The following is a 20,097-nucleotide window of genomic DNA, read 5'->3' as shown; positions in this document are numbered from 1 at the left end:
GGCCGGTGGCGGCAGCGGGCTCGGCTCGGCTCGGCTCGGCTCGGCTCGGCTCGGCTCGGCTCGGCACGGCTCGGCTCGGCACTGCGCGGTGCGGTGCGGCTGCAGCAGCGGCGGAGGTCCCCATCTCCGCGCCGCTCCGCGGCCGCCGGCCCGCTCCCCCGAACGTCCCCATGGCCACCAAAATCGACAAGGAGGCGTGCAGGGAGGCGTACAACCTCGTCAGGGACGATGCCACCGAGGTGAACTGGTAGGTGCACCGCGGTGCCGGCATCTCCTGGACGGGCATCGATGCTTCTCTATTCCCCGGCTCTTCTTCCCCCTTTTCCCCGGGATGTTTTTTGGAATACGTTCCTCCCCTTCTCCTCTTTTGCTTTCCCGAAGGCTGACTTTTAAATACCGTCTCCCTTCTCTTTTCCCCTTCCCAAAGGGTGACGTTTAAATACAACGGCTCTACGATCGTCCCCGGAGACCAAGGGGTAGACTATGAAACCTTCAAGAGGAAGTGCACAGGTAAGCTCCTTCCCGATGGCTTTGGCACATAAAGGGGGAGAAATGGGAGAAAACTTGGGGGAATTGGAATTGGTGCTGCTTCCCCTGTCCTGCACGGTTGGGTTTCCTGCTGCCATCAAGCACAACTCCCTGGAGTCCATAGTCCAACCACTCCTTTGTTTCACCCCCAGACTTAAGATCCTTGGGGCTTTTTCCACCCTTTTGCACAATTTCTCACTGCTTCTCCACCACCACCAAGACAAAAGGTTTGATTAGCAGGAGTCCCATTGTTCGGCACCGCGTTTTCAAAGCGTGACCTCTTGCCGACGAGCAAAAAAACGTTCCGTTTTGGTGCCTAAAAATGAACTCAGGCAGCTTATTTTGCAATAAATGTATCCTGCAAATCGCATTCCTGGTGCTAATGTAGCCTCACGTAGAAGGCTTGCTCAGATTTTTTCAGAAGGTGAAATCTGAGCTGTGGTTCTGCCCCAAACAATGCGCTGGGAACAGAGGGCTGTGGCACTGCACGACCCACCCGTGGGGCTCCGGGTTGAAACGTGGCAGCTGATTGTTCCACTGTCGGATGTGGATTATCAACGTGGGAGAAACAAAGCCCAGGGAAAAGCAAAGATAAACAGACAGATATTTGACTTCATCTGATCGCAACTTTCGATGCCTTTTACAAAAGCGAGCTTTGATTTTGCTCCAAATAACTTCTGGGGGATGTGGGACAGCTTCTTCCCTGGCTTGGCTGCTGTTTAACGACACTGGTATGAAACGTTTGTAATGAACTGTAGATAATGCTGCTCTACTGCTGGCAAAGCTTCCTCCCTCCTCTAGTTATAGAGCAAGTATTAGGTCTGTGTTTCTATGTTATATTTGTACTGCAGAGGAGTTGGGTGCTGAACAATCTCTCCCTCCTCCAGGTGTGCAGAGCCCCACGTCCATAGAAATGCCAGTGCCTATTCCTTGGGTTTTCCCTGCCCAAGGCTTGGCTGCATTCACTGGGTCAAAGAGAAGGATTTCCAGTGACTTAAACGTGGGCAGGGTTTGGTCACTTAAAAAATATCAGAGAAAATATGTTGTAGCCTTTGCATCACAGTTGCTGATCAGAATGCTCTGCTCTGACGTTTGCAGCGGGGTCTCACCAGGATTAATACAGCTACTCAATTCCAGCTGTTCCTGGGAGCTCTGCAGGGAAGATTCTCAAAACCAAAAATCATCCTTTAGATGGTGTCAGAAGATCTGATGATGCATGTGGCAAAATCTCCTTCCCACCTAGCTCTTCATGTGCAATATTAGGATAAAAAAGAGCTGCCAGCATGCAGGGGGACCCAGGGCTCAGTGCTTCTGAAGTTCAGCCCAGTGTTATCTCAGCATTGTTTTCTTGGAAGGTCAACAGCACCAGCATCAGTGCTGTGTTCTATGTCTCCTCCTGTGGCCGAAATAACCGAGTGTCTCCAGTGTCTCTGGACATCTGATGCTTGCAGAGGAACCTTCCCCATTTATTTCCCCTCCTTGTTTTTCAGGAGCTCATATCTGTATTTTATCTGGACTGATTTTTGATGTTTTGTCTGGACTGGTACCCTCTACAGGAATGGTTCTCATTGTCTCTGCCATAGCATGGGAACACTTACATCGTGTGGATAAGCAGGAGGAGGGGCTTTGGCAGGGAGCAATCGCTGACCAGGCTGGGTTGGATGCGAAGAACAACTAATGGAGGCATACATTACACTTTGGAATACGGCCAGTTTTGTTTTCTTGCCATTGCTTGCATGTGGCAAACCTTTAAAAAACAAGGTATTAAAATAGACAGAGTTTATGGAAACTTTGATTTATATCAGCAAAGTGGCAAGCTGGCCCCACTGCTGGAGTGTTTTTACAAAAAGGATTTGCACGTGTTTAAGGCATGAGCATGGTATGGGAAGAGCTAAGTGAAAGGCATCAGTGGGGTTGAGGTGGCCCATTAGCCTTTGATGTGCAGCTCAGCCCCGTACAGCAGCTGGGTTCCCTTCCTTTCACTCTTTTCTCATGCACCTGGCAGGGCTGCTCCTTGGCAGATGAGAGGCAAGGGGTTATTCCCAAACCTTCTCTGGAGCACAATCACTGCAGGCCAGGAGAAGCAGGCAGGCTCAGGTCCCAGGCTCCTGGCTGAGCACCCAAAAGGATCTTCCTCCACCCACAACTTAAGTGCAGCACTTGCAGAGGGCGAGACCAGGTTTTGGTGCCTCCATCTGTGCAGCCACCCTTTGTCTGGACCACTAGATTGAGAACAGGGCTCATGCCAGCAGTTGTAGTTTCCTTCCCACCTGGAAGAAAGGTGCCAAATATTACTATGAAGAAGAGCTGGTTGGAAAATATTTTTAACTGGAACAAAGTCACTAAGAAAGAGTAGGAAGGGCTGGGAAGAGCTGCTAGATATGATTCCCTCCTATTGCTGCATCTCTTCCCTCCTGGTGCTTCCTCAGCTCCTTCTGTGTTTTGCTGGAGGAGAGAAGAGCTGCCTGATGCAAACAGCTTCAGAAAATACGATGAAAGGATTAAAAAAACCCTGACATTAGAATGAACTTCCTTCCTTGTTTCAAATTCCTGTTTTATGAAGAACACTGCCCCAAAGCCACAAAGTGCTGCAGCTGCCTTGGGTAGAAGCTGAGCATAATTTGGTGGTTGAAGGTGAGAGCGTGAGCTGGAAACGCTCAGCGTGCAAAATGTCATCAAGAGTGCTAATTCATATGGCACTGAGACCAGGGTGGCCTTTTGTACCAGTCTGGAGGACATTTGTCCATGGTGGATGTCTGCCTTGTGTGGTGGCAGAACCTGGGAGGTGCCGGAGGGGTTTGTTGGTAGCAGTGCTTCTTCCCACTTTTCACGCAGCCCATGACTGAGTCTGTAAACCTCCTCAGGGAATTAGAGAGGCTGAGGACAAAGGAAAAAGTAAGAATTTGCTTGAAATTGCTTCTTTTAAATAGAGTAGCAGATGAAAATGACCACGTTAGGAGCCAGCCCTGCAGAGCCCTGTGTTTTGCTGCTGAAGGAAGGCAGTGCAGATGGGGTTCAACAGCCACGGGGCTCATCCTGCTCTACTCTCAGATATGTGTTGCACATGGGAACCATGCTACATGTCCTGGGGTGGGGGCTGTATTTTCCTAAGCTTTTTGTACTGGCAGAAAACTTTAAAGTGCTGCGTACGTAAAGTATTTTCATACTTGAAGCATTTTCAGTGCCCTTCTGTTTAAGATCCCAGTGTGACACCTGTGCTGCAAGCACAGCCTCATCCTTGGACCTTTGCCTATCAGTCACTGTTGTTGGCAAGGTCTGTATGAGGCCACAAGATGACAGAGACACTTGGGCTGTGAGGCTGTAGGCACTGCTTTAGTCTTCTCTGTCCTCCAAAGGCAGCCCAAGAGGTGTGAGCACCTCTCCAGCCTTTTCTGAACTAAAGCCATCAGGCTGGTTTAAACCACTGACACAGTCAAGTCCTTATTAGGAGATTAGAGGTGGCTGCTGATGGCACTTCCTCCTGCAGTCCTGTGTAATGACCAGCCTACGTGACTGCACTGGCCTTTGGCTGACCCAAAGAGTCTGGAGACCATAAGTTAAGGGCATTAATTGCGTCAGGGTCATTAAACACAGTGTAGACACCCCCTGTGTCTTCTGGCTGAGAACTGTTTTGGTTGGGTTTAGCAGCACAGATTACCTCGGCACTAAACAAGGACTTAATTCAGGGCTTTCGATCCATTTGACTTCACAGTTACAGCTTTTCCCTGTGCAGATGGCTTGGGTCCAGGCATAGCTTTAATTTGGTGTTCAGTAGTACATGGACATGAGTTCACTTAGGCAAAATGCTGAGCTGGCGAATTGGAAATCAGAAAGCCAGATAAGAGTTGAAAGTTATTGTACAGAAGGATGTTAAGGCTTCTGGGTTTTGTTGTTTCTTAAGTTTCATCATTGGGCTGGCGTTGCTGTTGCTGAGAACAGCAGGATGACTTGTAACTGAGGTACCAACATAAACCACCAGGCAGAAACATCCGCTTCAACTTTCGGGTGCATCAGTGATACCTGACTGCACGGACAGCTGGGTTCACTTCCCACACCACGGAGCAGCAGAGCATTGCATGGCCTCTGTCTGTAGTTTATTTTAATTTCTTTTTTTTCATCTCGTCATTAAGTAGTAGAGAGATGGGAAGACTGCTTCCTCCGTGCCACATGTGAGCACTTGTTTCTCAATGCATCTCTGACAAAAGAAATAATGAGCCTTTTCTTTGGAAAGCCCCAGCGCAGATAAATAATTGCGATGACAGCATGAAATGGGATCGTTATTCATGTGTCTGAAAAGATCAGACCAAAAACACACTGTGCATTCAGTGCGAGGAAGAACTGGAAATCTTTGGGCCGAAATAAATACCCTATAAAATCGTTCCTGGTTGACACAGAAAATTAGGAAGAAAATAGTAATGGAACTAGCTTCTGGTATAAATGTGGGCTTATGATAGTTGCCCTATAAACACTGGCCTGTATATAAAATTTAGGAGTTGAGATCTAAGAGAGAGATCACCAAGATTGCATTGGCACTTAGGTTGCAGGAAAGACCTGTAAAAATGCACCAGGGGTGATGAATTAATGCACCCCTTCCTTCCTTCAGGGTAGGAGACAAAGCTCAGTGCAAGCCAATGCATCCTGCCCCCACATGGCAGCGGGGCAGAGAAGGGCTGGCACTGTCCCCGGGCAGCAGTGGCTTATCCACCAGGATGCTGCACAGCAGAGGGAGCAGGAGGAGCTGCTTCTTCATGCACGTGTGTCTGGGTGCCCCGCTCAGCCCCTGTGGATGCCACAGACATGGTGCTCCAGCTGTGGTTCTGTGGTCAAACCTGATGTATTTGTCTTGGATGACTTAATGAACGTGCTTGCGTGGTGCAAGGCAGTATTGCAACAGAGATGCACAGGCTTCAGTACAGGGACAAAACCAGCGTGCTGAGAGGTTGGGATGGGTTTTGTCTGCACCACCAGCCACGTGGCTGAAAGGGTGGCCAGAGAGGTGGAAAACTGACAGGTTAATCTCATATAAACCCAACGAAATAAATGCTTCACACAGCCTGTTGTGCACTGTCAGTAACTCACTTGGGGAGGGCACACACAAGCAGCTCTTCCTGTGGGCTGCATGCTCTGTGTCACCCTGATGGAGCAGGCAGGTAAAGCCAAGAGTGTGGCCATTCAGCGCCGCAGGATGCATTCAAGGCCAGGCTGGATGTGGCTCTGGGCAGCCTGGTCTGGTGGTTGGTGACCCTGCACATAGCAGGGGGGTTGAAACTAGATGGTCATTGTGGTCCTTTTCAACCCAGGCCATTCTTTGATTGTATGATGATGTGAGAGTGGATTTCTTTCTTGCAGCTGATAGCTTTGACTGATGAGTCAGTGCATTCTAACCCAACGGGGAATTTTTGTGTAGAGCTGAAACAAAGGGTTTGAGCGGATGAAAAAGAGGAGAATGCCATCAAGGAAATCTCTGCAGCTCCGCATCAAGCTTTGTTTACAGCCAAAGGCAGTTTAATCAGTGTATTTGGGAAATCCTGCCTCGTAAAGTGCTTGGAGAAAAACAATAACTGAAGTTCATTAAGGCATTTGTTGCACTTCTAATTGTTTGTATAGCCCTCTTGCCTTGCTGTGCAACTGCACTGAAGGGAATAGTGATATCAGTAGGAATTAAGGTTAATTTCTGCTGTGTGTAACTTGTGAGATCGTCTCAAATAAAGCTGCTATTTCCATTCTACCCAGATCTATTAATAATATCCTTTAATTGCTTCTCTCTGCCCTGAAATTCATGGCTGAGTGATGAGGAAGGTGGTTGTGTAGAGTTAGGCAGGATTTCCTCTTGCAGAGGAAACCTTCTGTCTGTGATTTGTTGGATTCCCTCCACATCCAGCAAAATTCCATTTTTTGTGTGTGTGAGGAGGGGGTGGGGAGGAGGAATATTAACGCCTTGAGGTTCTGAGCAGAGCCAGCACTGATGGCACCAATGGCTCCCAGCACAGTGAGGTGATCTGGAAGGGCAGAGCCCATTAACTGTGAAAGAGAAAATCTGGGAGCATAAAAGAACTCCTGCTTTGATCCTGCTATCGCTCGGAACAAGCTTCAGACTCATTGTGAAACTCAACTGCTTCTGCTCAGGGATTTTCATCAGGAGGGTCACATAACCAGGCTGAGCCAATGCTAAGACAGCCCGCATCTGTCCTTGTTGTCCTGGTGGGAAAGGAGACAGGCTGATTGCTAAGGGCTCTCATTCACTTTCCCTCTTGGCTTCATCTGCATCTGCTGAAGAGCTCCTCAGCCACTGCAGTCACACACTGGCACATTAAGTTAAAGCATGGTGCGTTGGAAGTCTGTACTGAATACATTGGAAACCTGCCTCAGGCAGGGCAGTGACTCAGAGCCCACATCTAACCTGCAGTTGCTCATTAAACTTACTGGAACCTAACACCATGAGGTAGTTGTTCAGCCACCGAGTCCAGGTGTTCTGATAGCCTGCATGGAGCTGCTGGGTTTGGCTCTGGGTGCTGCCACTGATCGAACTGCTTTCAGACAGGATGGGAAACTCCATTGAGAAGCAAATCCTGCTGCTTCCAGTGATCCCTGAGTTCATACTGACAGATAGATCCCTACTTTGGATTCTTCCCATCCATTCTACTTTTGCATTATCTTTATTATGAAGGAGTAGATTCCAAAGCAGGCTTCAGGCTCTGTAACAGACTTTGGTAGAAGAATAGGGATCAAAAAACCTCCACACTCAGAGTAGAAAGTGATTATCCATGAGAAGGGCTGTGACACAGTTCCAGAGCTGTAGGGGACAGGACTTGGTGACATTAAAGTGCCTTCCAGCACTGGGTTCCCATAGGAACACCAGTACAATTCTTAGCAAAGCGTGGCCTCCTTTCCCGTCAGATCTGGGAAAGCAAAGTCTTTTTTCCGTAGAACTGTTAATAGCAACGTTTGGGGATTTGCTGTCTCTCTTCACCTTGGGTATTTCCTGGCTGTCGGTTCATTTATGGCTCTAATCAATCTTGGCAAGAGGATTTACTGTCAGGAGCAGGAGTCTCACCGTAGGTTTGGTGCACTTGCGGGTAATTGGGCTTCTGAGAGGGAAGTTTTGTTTGCCTGCTCTATCTGTGCACATGGCTCTTTTAGTCTGCCAGAAGATCCATCTGAGTAAGAGCTCTCTTTTTCTTCATTTCAAATCTGAGATCTTTAAAGGAGTTTGTTTGAAACGCTCCAGCAGGCTCACACACCCCTATGTACGTTTTCCAGCTTTCCCCAGTAGTCCTCTGTCACTGGCAAAGAACAGAGAGAACAAAATAGGAGAACACAGGTGTTTGGGTCCTTTTGGACTTTAAAACTTGACAACATTCATTAAATGGAAGTTGTCTTTACTGACACTTTGGCAAAACACGGTGTTTAGGAATCTGAGATTTGTCAGCTTTCAGAGAATATCCCCCTTTTTTTTTTTTCCTAGCAGCATAGCTTCTGGGGATGAGCAATTCTCAGCTGCTTTTCCCCATTGCCTGGAGCTCCCGGGGCTCTTATGACTCTTCCTGGAGCATGCTGACCTAAGGGATGGAATTTTGGCACGTGTCACTGCACCTGGAGTTCATGTTCTCACCTGGCAGTAGTTGAGACAGCAAGTATCTACAAAACACATTGAACTGGTCACAACAAGTGTAACCAGAATGAGCATGATTCTTCTCAAACTGCAAGTCTGTTCTTCTATTTTGAGTCATCTCACTTCATTAAAAAGGTCTTGAGCTCTCTGTAACAGATGCAGTAGCTATGATTAGATATATTGCACGATTGCACAACTGTCCATCTGCTCTGCTTCTCTGCACAGTCCTGGGTAAGGCTCCAGCATCCTGTGTGCCACTGAGGCTGGGATAGGATGGATGGTGTCACATGCTTACCAAGTGTCTGTTATCGTGCAGGAGTCCAGCAGTCTAAGTGGATGAGCTGCTATGCAATGAAAGTACAAACTCCTCCAGACAAAGAGTGTACAAGGTTTTTACACATAGAGCCAGACTAAATAACTCTCATCTGGTCTGATATGGCAGAAACTGGCTGGAAAGCAAAGATCAGAACATTTTTTAAATCCAAGGCCTTTCTCTACAGGGCTTGGGAAAGAGTAGAAAAGCACATCTGGGGAAGCAGCTCCAGATTTGCTTTAGCTCCTTCTTTTACCCTCCTCTTTTTCTTGCAAACTCGTACTCCAAGTGAGCCAGAAATGTTGCTGAAGGGAAAGCAGGAAAAGGATCAGATTTGCACAGTGGCCAATTTCTGGGTGTATTTTATAAAATGTGATCTTAATCTGGCTATCCTCAAAGAGACGGGCTGGGAAATCACTTTCTCCTCTTCTTGAGCAGTGACCTAGAGATGAATGATCAGGCTGAATGTGTAACTTGGGTTAGCTCTGGGCTGAATGTGTAACCAGGCTGAGCTCTGTGCTCTCAGACTGCCTGTTGACTGTATGTTAGCCATTTCCAAACTCATTAGCAGCTCACTAGTGAGGCATGGGCAAAACCAGATTCTTCCCAGTCGTGCTTTGCCAGCAAAGGACATGTGAACAGAGCCCCTGTGTTGCCCTGTTAGTCCAGCACAACGCTGTCATAGTGCAGTATCAGTGCTCTGGCTTGGTCTTTGGTCTTTAATCTGTGAGCAATAATCTTACTGAAGAAAACAGTGAGGAGGGGATGTTTCTGGTTTTAATCACCTTATTTCTGTTGCTTTGTCCCTCCAGATGATGTTCGATTGTTTGGCTTTGTCCGATTCACCACCGGTGATGCCATGAGCAAGCGAGTCAAGTTTGCCCTCATCACCTGGATTGGAGAGGATGTCAGCGGCCTGCAGAGAGCCAAAACCGGGACCGACAAGACTCTGGTCAAAGAAGTAGTACAGGTAACTCTTCTCAGCCAGTTCTCATTGCTTTTAGCTCTGTCAGCATCAGCAGGAGGTGAGAGAGGGGGAAGCATTGGGTCATGCTTCATCTTATTGATTAATCCTTTAGAAAGAAGACGATTTCTTATTGCCTGACTTCTTACTAAGAGGACTTGACATCTGCCCTTCGAGAACTCAGGCACAAAGAAGCACCTTTGAACTTAAACACATCTTAATTATTACCACAGGAGGAAACATGTGCTTCCCCGTGTTAGCATTAAGAAGTTTCCTATCTCTTTCCTTGATAAGAAAATGACATACTATCAAATGGTAGAGAACAAAGCATTATTAAGTTAAGCAGGTAAAGTTAAATAGAAAGATCTGTGTCCGTTTTTAAACTTTTCTCTTGAGGCCTTTTGTCTCTGTACAATGAATTCATGGACACAATCAAATGGAGTCTAAGGTCCTTAGCAAGTACCAATTAACCAACGGCTTTTAATAACTAACTAGGTTTGAATAGTTTTCTGTTTGACTGTGGCTGTATCAGAGAAGAAGAGAAATGTGCTTGGTGCACAGCTCGGAAGGACTGTGCTTGAATTGGATGCCCCAGCAACGTGCCCAAGCTCTGTCAAAGTGAGGGAAAGCAAACACCTACCAGAGAAGTGAAGGGTGGAAGGGTGCAGAGAGCTGCTGCTGGAAAGGCAGAGAAGATGCTCATGTTCAGCACACGTATTCTGAAGAAGTGTTTAAAATAAGATTAGGTCTTTCAATGAGACCTAAGGCCAGCTGCTCAATTCCTTATAAACTGGTCATTCTTGCTGCACCAGGAGAACAAGCTGAATATTGCAATAATTTCCCTTAATTATTTTGCTCTTGATTATGTAAAGATATCTTCCAGTGGGAACATATGGAGGATGAGAAAAAAGCCCCCTCAGTTCATTGGTGTTTTCTGTGATGCAGAGGATGTTTAGATAGGAAGCATGAACAATATAACAAAATCTTCTGAAAGAACAACTATGCAGAGGGGCTCATTCTGAAAAGAAACTTCCATACTGATACCTGTGAGACAGGACAGCAAATTTCTGCTCATGTGAAGCAGCTGAAACTGTTATTGCAACTGGGGAGGAAATTATAGAGTACTAATGAATGACTCATAGTAGAGTCACTAAGACCAAGATTTTTAAAAGATGTTTAGACAATTTATTTCTGTTGGGCTGAGTAGCATTCCCAAATTCTGTTCTAAGATCTGTGCCTTAGGCCTGTTATGTATTATTTGCAATTCCACTTGTTTCATGTTTGATTAGTAACTCGTGTGAGTTAAGAATCCAGTGCAACATGAACCATCCCTGGCTGCTCGTGAGGAGACTTCTTTGTACAGCAGATATAAGCTTCCAGTTCTGTGATCTATGGGAGAAACTGGCTGGGCTTACAGAACAACACATCTCCAGTTTGAGAAGTGAAACTTGAAGGGCGTTTGCCATCTTGTAATATTTGCAAAAGCTAACTGCAGCTTTTTATCCACGACCAAAGCACCACTGTGAGAGGAGCCTGCTTTATATTCTCTGATATGTTGCAGACGCATTGATGAGCTGCGGCTGGGCTGTGCTCAAAGCTGAACGAAAGCCAGCAAACATTGTTCTTCCACCAAAAGGCTCAAAGGGAGAGAGTCAGCTTGAATACCTCCCAGCAAGCAAAACCCACAGAGCTGCATCTGTAGGACAAGGAGAGTTCACACATGGTGATTATTAACCATCTCCCAGAAGCACCTGCCATAAGGAAAACCTGAGTGATATTAATAGTTGAAGAGTAGATTAGGGGCTCGTGAGCAAAAGGATGCAATGTTACAAAGCAAGGAGAGGAACTGGGTTGCCCTTGCTTTTGTATTCCTCCCCTGGATGGGGGAGCAGGTGCTGGGAAGGCTGTGGGAGGTGGCTGGGGAGCGGTGCTGCTGGTCAATGGAGGAGGCTGCCAGGAGATCTCTCAGGAAGAAAGGACAATTGATTTTTAGCTGTAATAACCATAAAATTCTAGGGATGGATCTCATCAGATAGAAATAACTGTATTTCCCCTGAACAGTACTAGCTGAGAATCATATCTTACTTATTTGGAGATGTCCTTGTTGCCTCTTTGATGTTGCTGGAAAGAAGGCTATGCATTTAGTGCATTTATTTTGAATTGCAGAAAAAAATCATTTTGCATTTAAGGAACACCGAGTAGCACTTTTCACAGCCATTTATTTTCTCAGATCCAGCCTGTGACTTGGTCCAAGCAGTTCAGCTGCGAGAAAGTCAGAAGTAAGGGCAGGATGGGGAGCAAAACTTCCAGCTAAGCAACTTGTTTGACAAAACAATAATCCCAGGATGACTCCAGCTAAAGGGCTTCATTTGTTTGAGTACACAGAGCCACTAGCTGTCATGCCAAGGCTGCATACAGATACTAGCAGATACCAGCTGAACAGAAGGACTCTGGGCATATTTTCTGCCTTGCTACAAAGGAGATCATCCAAAACTGGTCTTAAACTCACCTTTTATGTTCCTGGCAGCAAGGACATCTCTGCCTTTTGCCTTCTTTATGTGCACAAGCCACGGCCTGCTCAGCATTAGCATAGGAGACTCCCTCTGCTCTGGCTGTTGTTATGACCTCCTTTATCCCAGAAGCTCAGGAGACACGGACAGGCTGGCCTGAGCCCAGAATTCAAGGCTGTTGTGAGCTGCTCAGTGTGGTTATCAACGCCTGCTAGCATGAGGTGCAATTCAGCCATAAAAATTCCTGCAAAGTCCAACCTGGCAACTGTGGGTTTAAGTACAGGAGAGTCAGGCCTCCCAATAAACGGCCTCATTTGCTCTGGGGAGAGGCAGAGGGATGAGATTACGGTGCTTTCCTTTGAGTAAGGACAAGCCCAGACCCCATGGTTGCAGGGCTGGGAGTGGCAGTGCTGCCATGGAAGGGTTGGCATGGAAAGGCTGAAGAACTGAAATCAAGACTTTGTTTCTCTGAGTGTTGCTTTCTCCCCACAAACTTGTTTCCCTTCAGGACTGCGCTTCCTACCAGGTGATTTTAACCCTTCATTAGGCAGTGTGGAGCTCTTTTACCCAATGGGACTGACTTCCCCTGCAGAGCTGTTGGAGCAAAGGGGCTGACCAACCTTTGTCAGTTTGCCTTCCATAACTTTTTACTCCTCTCTGTTTTCTCCAGCACTCCTACCCCCACAAAATCATGTGCTCTATTATTTGCATAAATCATATTCAAAGTATAACAGTTCCATTTCTGTGAGCAAATATTCATGGCATTTTATTCATTATTATTTTTGGTGAGGAATTTGCCCGACTTCAGTGATGTCAACAAGTTTGCTGAATTCCTGCTCTGGAGCTCATGGTCAGATCTTTCTTGCCTGTTTCTCTTTCCTCCTGGGCCCCTCACTGCACTGATGCTGCTCTGCCACGATGAAGGACCCACTTACAGGGTTATTGTCTTTGCACTAAGGGCAAATAGACCATATCCAATGGTCTATCCATGGATGTACACTGGGTTTCTTATGTTAGTATGGTGACTTAAACAGAAAATGATTTAATAGTTTTGTTGTTTTTTTTTTACAATCAGAAAATCAAATTCATATGTGGTACTGCTGGGAAGGCAAACAGAATTGTACTTTTTGACAGTTTTCCTCTTCAGGTTTATTGTAATGACCTTACCAAGTGGATATGGATGTACATGAACTCCTACTCCTGGTCTGGAGACGGTAGTGACTTTATAAGTAACAGAAGTAACTTCCTTAAGCAGCCTCCCATCACCCCACATCTGAAACACAGTCCTGTGACTTCCCCAGTGGGATGCAGAACGGGCAGGAAGAATTTGCAGATCAGCTGAAATGCAGTTTCCATTGCTGTGAGATGTGTTTGCCAGAGGTTAGAGCTGGCTTCTCCCAGTGGCTGGAAGTGATGTGTGTAAAAGTTGGCAAGGTATAAAGTGGAAGAGGGGAGTTTTGCTGATGGCTTAGACTCCCTTATCTGATTGCAGCATCAGGTTGGGTGCAGCCAGAGTGGAGGGCAGTGGTGCTGTATTGCAGTGTGTGTGACCTTGTGGCTCTCCTTGCTCTGAGGGAAGCCCTGCTTGAACACCTCCTAGAAACCTTTGCTGCAGCCATAGCACATTTCTCATTTTCCTACATGGCCACAGGTCTAGGACTCACACCATGCTGGAAAAGAAACTTGGACTATGGGCTATGTCAACTCCTCTGAAGCAGTACCTTATGCACTGAAAACAAGATGCCCAATGGATGGGAGCAGTGACATTAAGTGGATCTGAAGATTTTGAACATCAGTGGAGGCCACAGCAAGGCCCAATGTAAATAAAAACAGCAGGTAGCTGCTTGACTACCTGGCACCATCACTCACTGCTAAGAACCCCTGTGTCTATAGACGATACAAGGATTTTCCTCCTGGCTGCAGGCCTACCCATGCTGGGATTTATAATGGCCTCCACAGATCTTTTTGGTACAGCATCTGCACCAGGCAGATTTTCCCTTGGCCAGCTCAGGGAAATTTTACGACCCCATATGCTAAACATTCAGAGCCTGGATTAGGCAGAAAATCTACTCCACCCTTTTGTTTTCCTCCTTAAAGTTGTCTGGAAGAGAAAGTCTGGACTGACCTTGCTGCACAAATTTCGCACATCCCAGGGAGGGATGCAGGCTTTTGTGACCTGGCCTGCATGGTCAGAGCCCCTTCTCTCCATAGTGTCACACGTGGATGTCACAGCAGACTGCACTGCTTAGCTGTAAGCCTCTGCTACTCAGGCACAAAGGGAAGCAAGTGCTAGGTTGGTATATTGAAGAGCCATGTGTAAATCGCACTTTTTATGTCGCATTCAATGATTTAAGAGGCAAAGCATAGCACTGTGGTTACTGGCATGTTGTGCGAGTGATAAATGGTGTCATTGTTTCAGTTATCTGCAGGCTTCTGGTGACTGGTGTGAACACAAAGGCTGGGATTCACTTGCAGGGCTTGCTGTGGTTGTAAAAAGCTTGGGGGTAGGGGATGAAGAAAAGGAAGTAGAGGAGGTGAAATGAAGATGCTTGTCAGCATAGCCAGGGCTCAAGCATCAGAGTTATGCACCATGCCTTAGGCAGCTACAAGTATTCTGCAATTCACTTGAGAGGAATTAGATAATGGCATGTGTGAGGGAAGAAACACCACGGACTTTCCCCACCCCTAAGAGAAAGAAGCTCTTAAGGGCATAAGGAAGATCTGGTGGCACAGCAGAAAGCTGACTGAATCAATGCTGGCATTGCTGCTAGCTACTCAAAGCTCCAATCTTTTCTTGAGCTTTGTCTGAGCCAGTTTGCTGTGATCAGTTATTTATAACTGCAGATGACAGTCACGACAAATAGAGACCATTGCCTGGTTCAGCTAACATCAGACCCGATTAAATCAGCCAGGAGTTGTTTTTTATTCTGGCATTTTCAACAAAAAAAAAAAAGAGTGAACTCTGGGTAACATGGCCCTTGGCTGGAAAGTGCTGCTGTTGACCCTAAGTGTTTGGTCTTCAATTTGAGAGCCACAGTCTTCTTGCCCTGATGGTACAGGAGTCATCAGATGCTTTCAACAGTCTTAGAACACTTACATGCTTCCCTTCATCTTATGATTTGTGCCCTGAGCAAATCTTCACAAAGCTCAGCCCCAGAGAACTCAGACAGTTCAGAGCAATGAGAGAGGCTGTGGATGGAGAAAGGTCAAGCACGATACCAGAACGAGGAGTGCTAGGCAGTAAACTCACCACAAGCACCTTCTCCCTTGGGGCCAGGCTTGATGGGACACCGTGGTGGGGGAGAGCCAGTGTGAAGAACCAAAGGAGCCCCGACAGCACCTGCAAATAGAAAGGAATAAACTTCTGTTATTTATAGCAATGACCCAGATCGCTCTGTGAGGGCACAAATCTGGCAGAAGAGGTGGCCCCGTCAGCTAAGAGGATATTGAAGAGTGGCTGGGAACATAACCCATCTGGCCAACTGCTGGGGGGAAACTATTCCAATCTGGTGTGGTGTCCCAGTGGCTCTGACATGAAATAGTGACTGACACCCATAGGGCATCACCTAGGAATCATCTGGGTAAGTGTCCACTTGAGAAGTGTCCAGTGTTTGAGTAATTATAATTGCTGGTGCCTGTAACATAGCTTTCCTCTGGTCATACATGAGTGGACTTGCAGCCTAATTTCAGATACAGCTTAATTCTGCAGACCGGGCATTAAAGGAAACCCTCCCTGCTTTATAAAATATGTTTTTCATGGAACCCTTCTCAGAAAGGTTATGGGCCTGACTCAGTTGTCACTGAAGTCAAGCTAGCAGTGAAGCCATGTAGTCGCATACATGTTTTTTTTTTCCTAAATAAACACTTTATTTCCCATTTCCCTGAACTCTGCTAAGACATGGATGAGTGCCTGTAACATCTGTCCATCCTCACACCAGAAAAGCTGAACACAAGCTGAAGCAGAACAGACAAGGCTCCTCCTAGCTGCTATAAGCCTTTTTTTTTTTTTTCCCTAATCAACCCTGCAGTAGTGAGGATTTCCTACGGTGTGAAACAGGATCAGTGCACCATGGGGTCTAATGGGGAGGGAGCTGTTCTGCTCTCCCTTCCATTCTTCCACTGCATGAAAGAAGTGCTGAGGCTCTTTCAAGCTGCATCCTTTTCCACCCCCTCCTTTACCCAACTGCAATCCTAAACAGAGACCCTCGAGACGATACCAAATAAAGAGCTCTCTCATGGCTGAGAGTCTGAAACCAATTAGAAACTCTCTCTGTTATAGGCACTGTGAAGTCCTGGTCACAGAGATCCATTCTGAGAAAGATTTTCTCTGTTCCCAGCTTCACATAGCAGCATGCTGCCTAGGGCTTGGCTGGCTCACATTGTTACAAAGAGCCTTCAAGCAGCCAGCGAGCTGCCCTGCAGTACACGGTGCATTAACAGAGCGTGTCCTTAAAGGTCACCTGGGATCATTAGACCACAGAGCACTCTGGAGCCTATTAACAAAGCCTTTCTAGGACAATATCTTGTTTTTGGCCATGATGTGAATTAGATAGTTCAAAGGAGAGGTCAGTAAATCTACAGAAGTAGACTTATGTGCTCTTGGTACCATCTGCGTGCTGCTCTGCCTTTAATCAAAGCATCCTTCCTCCATCCGGGGCTATGGCACTGCAGTGTGCTGTACAGCTGGCTTTCTTTTTAGGAGAAGGGCTCCCAAAAAGCACTGGGGTACCAATAGGACTGGTGTCGTGGCCAAGACCATGCTGAAGGTTTGTGGCAGCTGTCAGCTCATTAGTTTCCACACTACTTAGGGAACTTGACCTAACCTTGCTGTGCACTTCTTGCTAGGACAAGCTATTGCACAGGGCAGGATTAGCTCTTGCAGCTGATGCCTGTAGAAGCAGACACATAAAATTGCTCAGTGTTGAGTCACAGAATTGTAGAATAGCTTGGGTTGGAATGGACCTTACAGATCATTGAGCTCCAAGCCCCTGCCGTGGGCTGGCTGCCCAGGGCTCATGCAGCCCGTCTTCCAACACCTCCAGCATGGGACATCTTTACACAAGCCCTTGGACAAGCATCGTCTATTTAACAGGTTTTTTCTTTACCTCTTGCAGAACTTTGCCAAAGAATTTGTGATCAGCGACCACAAAGAGCTGGATGAGGACTACATCAAGAACGAGCTGAAGAAGGCCGGGGGGGCTAATTATGATGCACAGACTGAGTAACCACAGGAACCTCCTGGCACCAACACCCGGATCTCCAAGGGAGGGGAAGGCACAGCAAACTAACACAGCTGAGAGATGAGGCAGCTGAGCCCCCAGCTTTCTGTGTGCACTCCTCAGAACTCCCTTTCTTTGAACACGGCGGACTTCTATTTTCCATTCCATCTCATCAAACATTCCTCTCTGGGGTTCTGTTCCTACCCTCTCCCCCCATTTATTTTTTAACTCATAACTCCTTCCATGTTCTTGCATCTGTGGAATTTAAGTTTTGCTCTGCTTTGGTCCATATTCAGCACTGTGTTTGTAGCAGCTTGCCATCCTGTCCTTCTTTGTCTGCATGCATGTGTGTATGTATTATTTAGTTGGGCTCAACCTCTGAAGGGAGAAAGTTCTGGGGGAGTTGTGATCATGGATTCTTCTAATTGCTTCTCACTGATACTTTTGGGAATGATATTTTTGTCTGATCTAGGCTCAGGTCAACACGAGTTGAGTGCACTCCAACTTTGATTAAATTGTCTAAGCTTCAACATCCAGCTCAGAAGTGATCTAGCAGCTTAAAGAACAAAGCGAACAAACAGCAAACCTTCATCTCTTAATAAATGGGAATAAATTTGCCTTAAACACTGCTTGACAGTTGCTATGCTACGTGCTACATCTCTACCCCTCCCTCTTAAAAATAAGATCCAACGCGATCCGAATGTGGGGGTTTTGTTCTTTTCTGAAGGTATCATGGCACAGTAAACTGGGGGGGCTTAGAAATGTCTGGACATTTGTTCACTATTTTGTGTACTTTGGTCTCTGGGTTTGTATTTGACTTTCCAAACGCTGGGGCTCAGGAGGCGAAACTGAAACGCGTAGATTTCCTTTTGAACGTCTGCATAAATGGCAGCCGCTGAATCCTCGCAGCCTTCTCTGCCCGTGAGCCCATCTTTGCAGCTCAACCCAACAGCCTCAGCGATGTGGGGCCGCAGGCAGTGCCTCCTGCACTGTGACTGAGGGATGGAGCATGGAGCTCTGTCCCAGCCAGGCTGAGACACCCAACAGCTCAGGCTCACAGATGACCTGGGCACAGTTTGTTTGGTACCAAACTGTCGGTTTGGGGGCTTCTCTGTATGGCTTTCTTTCTTTTATTCCATCAAAGGTAATGGTCTCCAGAATCATGTGTGGGGGAAAACTGTTGTACTGAGGCTTGGAAGTCAGCGCTATAAACCCATATGGAAATAAATGTTTTTCAAGAACAGTTCTCAGAGGCTCTGTTGTTATTCTACCTTCCCTGCAACAACAACTCTGTATTTAGGAGCTCTCTTAATTCTCGGTGTAAAGCTCTGGGCTCTTGCAATCTCGGTGCTATTGGGAGAATTAAACACTGGCTCAAATGTAAAACAATCCTGGTGCCTACAGCCCTTGCCTGCTCTGAAAGCAAAGAGGTGGCACATCTGACACACTTCTGTTCAGCAGCTCTGTGCCTACATTTCCAGCACCAAAATGCCAAGTGGGAATTGTAATTAGGTCAAAGAAAATTTCACACCCATGTAAAATAACCATAGAGAGCTTGGGAGCAGATTTGGGAGCAAGAATGACACTTTTGGAGTGAAGTTGGGAAGTTTCCTGCACGGGCTTCCATGGGGTATTACCATTCCTGGACCAACCTTACTGAGCTTTGCACTGAAAGGAGGGAAATAATGGTTATTTTAACAGAGCTGACAGCAAAGAGAAGCATAACGAAAGGGAAAGAGCTTTGCAGAGAGCCTGAGACACTCTGGGGCTTTGCCTCACTGCTTCAGTGGCCACAATAAACTTTTATGTGACAGATTGAGGGGTACAACTGAGAATTTCTACAGATTATCAAAGATTTGTTTTCTTTGTTGGGGCCATTCATGCCCAGGGCTGACAGCCCAATGCTGATAGAGCTGGGAGGGGAGGCACTCCAGTTGCCCCTGCCCTGGGTTTTCTCCTCACTTTGCAATGGGTGTTCAGAGCATTCCTGCATGATAACCATCCCATTTACCTCAGCCAGTCAAGCTCGCAGATCCCACATTGCTCTTTGGATTGTCTCTGGGGTGTTCTCATGCACACGGTCCTATTGTGACCATAGGAAGGTCGAGATCACACTGTGAGCTCAGCAATTGCACAAGGAGTATTAGATACCTCAGAGAAAAACGAGGAAGAAAAGGAGCTCCTATCACTCATCTGTGATAGGACACCAGGACAGCACAGTGACAGCCAAGAGAATCATGGCCACACTCGTCAAACCTGCAGTCAAATGCAAGATTAGCTGTGTCACTAAGAATGCTGTGGGCGCATGCCCAGCCCCAGCCCTGCTCAGAGCATGTGAGCATGCACTCCAGGTGGCTGCTTTGCAGTACCAGGGCAAAATCTCATTCAAGAATCTGCTGTTCCCTTCCCTCTCTGCAAGTGATTTCTCTAAGAGCAAACTAAACTGCAGAAATTAAATGGCTTTGCTTATAAAATACTGCTGATTCTTTGCCAATACCAAAAAAATTTTAACTTTCCTCAAGAGAGTGATTATTGGTAGGAAGTCAAACCCTTCCCAAGCCTGCAATGGGAGCAGCTCAGCGAGCACAGGGTGATGGGCCTGGGGAACTCACAGCCTCCTCCGCAGGCTGAAACCTTCCTCTGGGCTCTGCTCTTCTTGGCTACAAAAGCTCCTTCCCCACAGTGCCTGCATGCATCATCCTTCCCTGTTAATAATTAAGAATGCAAGAAAGAATTCACGGCCCTTATCAGAACTGTGCTGATAACGCTGCATCCTGGAAGTTATGAGACATGGATTTGCCTTTTCATTTTTAGGTGAAGTGCCTTGCTTCTCCTCCAGTCAGCATTTGCAACCTGTTTTTGCTTTAGCAGCCTCTCCATTGGTTTTAAAGACTCTCTGCCACACAAAGGCTTTGGGTTCCAGGAGCCTGCAGTGCCATATGTGCCATATC

The 20,097-nt window shown here is 46.8% G+C and overlaps 1 protein-coding gene and 1 long non-coding RNA gene across 3 annotated transcripts in view; one reads left to right on the top strand and one right to left on the bottom strand.

The window, feature by feature from the left end:
- Positions 1–22: 22 nt before the first annotated feature.
- Positions 23–18,389, top strand: COTL1 (coactosin like F-actin binding protein 1). Its single transcript, XM_031615422.2, has 4 exons — positions 23–247; positions 428–510; positions 9,266–9,423; positions 17,042–18,389. Exons 1-4 carry the CDS (start codon positions 171–173, stop codon positions 17,150–17,152), a joined length of 429 nt encoding a protein of 142 aa, XP_031471282.1. The 5' UTR covers positions 23–170; the 3' UTR covers positions 17,153–18,389.
- Positions 15,038–20,097, bottom strand: part of LOC116243956 (uncharacterized) — a 45,842-nt gene continuing 40,782 nt past the window's right edge. For both annotated transcript variants that reach the window (XR_004170083.2, XR_016470668.1), the window contains exon 3: positions 15,038–15,267. This is a non-coding gene — a long non-coding RNA (uncharacterized LOC116243956). The remainder of the gene's footprint in view (positions 15,268–20,097) is intronic.

This window comes from Phasianus colchicus, chromosome 13 (genome assembly GCF_987193195.1).
Source record: "Phasianus colchicus chromosome 13, bPhaCol1.hap1.1, whole genome shotgun sequence".
NCBI classification, from domain to species: domain Eukaryota; kingdom Metazoa; phylum Chordata; class Aves; order Galliformes; family Phasianidae; genus Phasianus; species Phasianus colchicus.
Note: the sequence above shows the minus strand (reverse complement) of the source record. Positions and strands in the feature narration are given on the sequence as shown.

Coding starts and splice junctions, on each gene's coding strand:
- COTL1 (XM_031615422.2), top strand. CDS start 171: ATGGCCACCAAAATCGACAAGGAGGCGTGCAGGGAGGCGTACAACCTC. Junction 511..9,265: donor CTTCAAGAGGAAGTGCACAG/GTAAGCTCCTTC, acceptor TTGTCCCTCCAG/ATGATGTTCGATTGTTTGGC. Junction 9,424..17,041: donor TGGTCAAAGAAGTAGTACAG/GTAACTCTTCTC, acceptor TACCTCTTGCAG/AACTTTGCCAAAGAATTTGT.